Source organism: Miscanthus floridulus, chromosome 16, assembly GCF_019320115.1.
Source record: "Miscanthus floridulus cultivar M001 chromosome 16, ASM1932011v1, whole genome shotgun sequence".
NCBI lineage: Eukaryota > Viridiplantae > Streptophyta > Magnoliopsida > Poales > Poaceae > Miscanthus > Miscanthus floridulus.
Window position 1 is genome coordinate 49670328 of NC_089595.1, and position 3881 is coordinate 49674208.

General features: G+C 51.6%; 1 protein-coding gene across 1 annotated transcript; it reads right to left on the reverse strand.

Annotated features, from left to right (window-relative positions):
* Positions 1-361: 361 nt before the first annotated feature.
* LOC136510664 (uncharacterized) lies at positions 362-3031 on the reverse strand. The gene is made up of 3 exons (XM_066505039.1): positions 2912-3031; positions 1826-2489; positions 362-366 (listed from the first exon to the last, which is right to left on the reverse strand). The coding sequence occupies exons 1-3, from the start codon at positions 3029-3031 to the stop codon at positions 362-364; spliced, it is 789 nt and encodes a 262-aa protein (XP_066361136.1).
* Positions 3032-3881: the final 850 nt, after the last annotated feature.

Genomic DNA, 3881 nt, shown 5'->3' on the forward strand with positions numbered 1-3881 from the left:
CAACTATCAGGTTTCATCCTTGCTGATTGCTATTCACATGGTTTTCTGGTTTCATCATCAACTCCTCGTCCTGCTATTGAATCTTTAGATACAATTGCTTGGGTAAAATTACTAAGACACCTGCAGTTTTTAAAATTTGTGCTTCACTAGTTGATCCTTTGTTCTTTTCTTACCACAGGTTGCTGCTTTGCTCCCAGCTCTAATGCCTGATATGAAGTGTTCTATGCTGTATTTGATCCTGAATATACAAGACCACGAGAAGAGGTGATCGTGAGGTTCACAGGTGAGCGTAATTCTTATCTGAAAAAGAATACTTCTTTTATTCTTCTGTTGAGCTCTCAGCGTTTTAATTTTGCATCGTTTAATCTGGATAGCAGAAGGTCAAAAGGGTGAAGAAAATAGACATGATTTACTGCTACCTCCATTCCAAATTATAAATCGGTCTAGCTTTTTGAATACAACACAAAATTATGTATCTAGACAAAGTGCATATTTAGATGGATAGCAAAATTTATGTACGTCTAAAAGCCAGAATAACTTATAATTTGGAACAGAGGAAGTAGTTAGTAAAAAGAGATGATTGTATTTATATGCTTTGTTTCTCCAGATTGTACACTCACTGAGTTATGCATGCATGTCAACATGTGTGTGTGCGATAGACATCTAAAGATATGTGTGTGTATGTGATAGACACCTGAATCTAGTGTATGCAAATCTGAATGTGCAATATATTTGCAAATCCGTATGTCACTACCGGAGAGAACTACTTTGCCGAGTGGAAAATAGTTTGCCGAGTGCATTCCATCAGGCACTCGGCAAAGGCAGTCTTTGCCGAGAGCCAGACCCAGCGGCACTCGGCAAAGAAATGTCGTCGGCAAATCTGTCTTTGCCGAGTGCCGGGCACTCGGCAAAGATTGGCCGTCGGCAAAAATCTGCCTTTGTCGAGGGCCGGGCGCTCGGCAAAGATTGGCCGTCGGCAAAAAAAATTTGCCGAGTGCCGGGCGCTCGGCATATTCCGGCCGTCGGCAAAGGTGGCCGGCGTGACGGCGGCCACCTGCCGTCAGCCTTTGCCAAGCGCCCCGCCGTTTGGCGCTCAGCAAAGAATTTTTTTATTTTTTTTTAAATTCTTTGCCGAGTGCCACGTGCCCTGGCACTCGGCAAAGACTTCTTTGCCGAGTGAAGGGTGGCACTCGGCAAATTAATTTTTTTTTTGTCCCATTTTTTTTTGTGGGGCCTTGCTACAGTAGTTATATCTCCATTTCAAAATTTGGGACAATTTTGAGTTTTTTTACTATATTTCCTTAATTATTTTTGTTTCATTGAATTTTTTTGAATATTCCAAATTTGAACTGCAGGTACATGCAATAATGGAATTTGGTCATTCAAAAAATGGTATTCATGATGTTTAGCGTATGTTGAGGCCGTATCCAGGAACTCACATGAAATTACGAGCATCTTGTTGTCGTAACATGACGAGGTACTTGCGGGGAAAGTGTATTTAAATTATATAAAATCCAAACGAAGTCTGAAAATCACGAAACTTGTCGAGGTGTCTTGTTATCACATGCGGAGGCCGTGGTAAAAAAATTGAGAAAGTTTTGAGTAAGTGGTGACATCGCATGCCTAAAACCCAGACATCTCCACATGTGATCACCCTTGGCACTCGGCGCCAGGGCACGTGGCACTCGGCAAAGAATTTAAAAAAAATAAAAAAAATTCTTTGCCGAGTGTCCCTTTCTGGAGCACTCGGCAAAGGCCCAATAGAAAATGGGCCGCCAGCCCAAAATCCCCCCACCCCACCCCAGAACCCTATCTTCTCCCTTACGCCCGCCCGCTCGGTCCCGACGCCCGCTTTCGCCACAGCACCGCCGCCGCTCCGCCGCGCATCCCCGGCTCGCCAGCGCCGCCCGCCCACCCACGCCAGCGCCACCCGACAGCGCCGCCCGCTCGCGTAGCTCGCACACGTGCGCGCCACCGCCACCCCCGATCCGCCGTGCATCCCTGGCCCACCAGCGCCGCCCGCCCGCCCGCCCACCCGCCCCCGCCCGCCCACACCAGCGCCACCCGGCAACGCCGCACGCCCGCGTAGCTCGCACACGCGCGCCACCGCCACCCTCGATCCGCCGCGCATCCCCGGCCTGCCAGCGCCGCCCGCCCGCCCACGCCGCCCCCACCCACGCAAGCGCCGCCCGGTAGCACCGCCCGCACGCGAAGCTCGCACACGCGTGCGCCGGCGCGCCCACGCCGGCGAGCCCCCGCCACCGCGCGCCCCGCCCTTGCATCCCCCGCCCCCAAGCACCCCCCATCCCGGCCGCGCTGCCTGGCTGCACGGCTCCCAGGAGCACGCCGCCACCGTCAGCACTGCCCGCCGCCGTCAGCGCGGCCCGCTGCTGCCGTCCGTGCGTGCTGCCACCGCCAGCGCGTGGGGCAGTCCTCCCCTGCACGCGCCAGCCCCGCGCGCCCCCGTGCTCCCCTGGTCTTGCCACCGACTTGGAAGAAGGAGGACAAAGCAACAGTAAGAAGAAGAAGGGAGGAGAGGAAGAAAGAAGAAGGAAGAAAAAAGAGGAGAAAGAAAGAGAAGGAAAAGGAAGAAGAAGGAGAAGGAAAAAAGAGAAGAAAAAGGAAGAAGGAGGAGGAGGAGAGGAAGGAGGAGGGGAAGGGGAGAGGGGGAGGAAGCCGAGGTGGAGGGGAGGAGGAGGTGCCTCAGTCGTCTTCTCTGTGTGCCCGTCCCACCGACGCCCCTACCGTCACCGAACCGCCTATGAGCGTGGGCAAGGTATATCCACCCTTTCTCTGCTTGTCGGTCTTTGTGCCATTATGATGTTGGCCTTCGTGCCGCTATGCTTATCGGCCTTCGTGCCATTTGTGATTGTCGGCCTTTGTGCCGTTGTTTTTTGCTGGTTTTGGAAACCTCCCCGTGTAGGGGAGGTGCTGCCGAAATTTTGAACTTATAGTGTTGTGTTTCTTCTTTTGCAGAGTAGGACCTATCGGAGGTGACCCAGAGGTCCCCGATCATCTTCGTCGGCGTCATGGGTCTACCTACACTGCGTTGCCTCGCCACTGCATCGACTCGCCACTACCCTGCTAGCCTGACTTCACCAACACCCTAGGTATAAATCACCTCTTTTTCCGCTTGTCTGTCGTCGTAGATCAGTGTAGCCTAGTTAGGCATCTCCTGTCCGAAAGAGATATCTTTGGAGGTATGTAGATCTTTGCATATTTGTGACCATATCTGTTTCGGATTATCCACATTTTTTGGATAGCCTGTGGATGCATAGATGGGTTAGTTTCCATGGTCTACTCCGGTCCGAGATGGTGTTTCGGCATCACCCACTATTGTTCTCCGGATATACACTCTACCTTGTAGGACGTGTATCGAGAGAACAGTGGGGAGGTGCTACCGAAATTCTATCTGGGATAGGAGCGAAGCATGGAAACTAACCTCATCTATGCATCCGTGGGTGGGATTAGGACCTATCCTCACCTATTAGAGAGTAGGGACACCGCGTAGATGCAATTAATGGTCACATATGGAGATGTTATATATGCTACAGGATGGAGGACCGTTAGTGGATGTACATGGGCCAGACAAGTCGGGGTGATGCCAGCACTGAATGGATGAACAAGATCGATCATTTCTTGAAGCGTGCATTTGGCAAGGCCACTAGATACCCAAAAATGGCTTTGTGTCCCTACAGCAAGTGTGGTAACAGGAGAATGCAAAACTAGGAAGTCATGGGTATACATCTGCACAAGAATGGGTTTACGCCAAACTACACCCGGTGGGTCCACCATGGTGAAGCCGGTCATATGAGAGAGGAGGTGGTGAGACCACACGTCGAGGCTTTCGATGCTGATGCCAGGGTAGTAGACATGGTAGA

What these genes read in the sequence shown, in the direction of transcription:
- LOC136510664 (XM_066505039.1), bottom strand. Translation starts at nt 3,031, where the DNA reads ATGACGCCGACGAAGATGATCGGGGACCTCTGGGTCACCTCCGATAGG. An exon ending in CACCTCCCCTACACGGGGAG is followed by an intron (nt 2,490 to 2,911) that starts GTTTCCAAAACC and finishes CCTTCTTCCAAG; the next exon opens with TCGGTGGCAAGACCAGGGGA.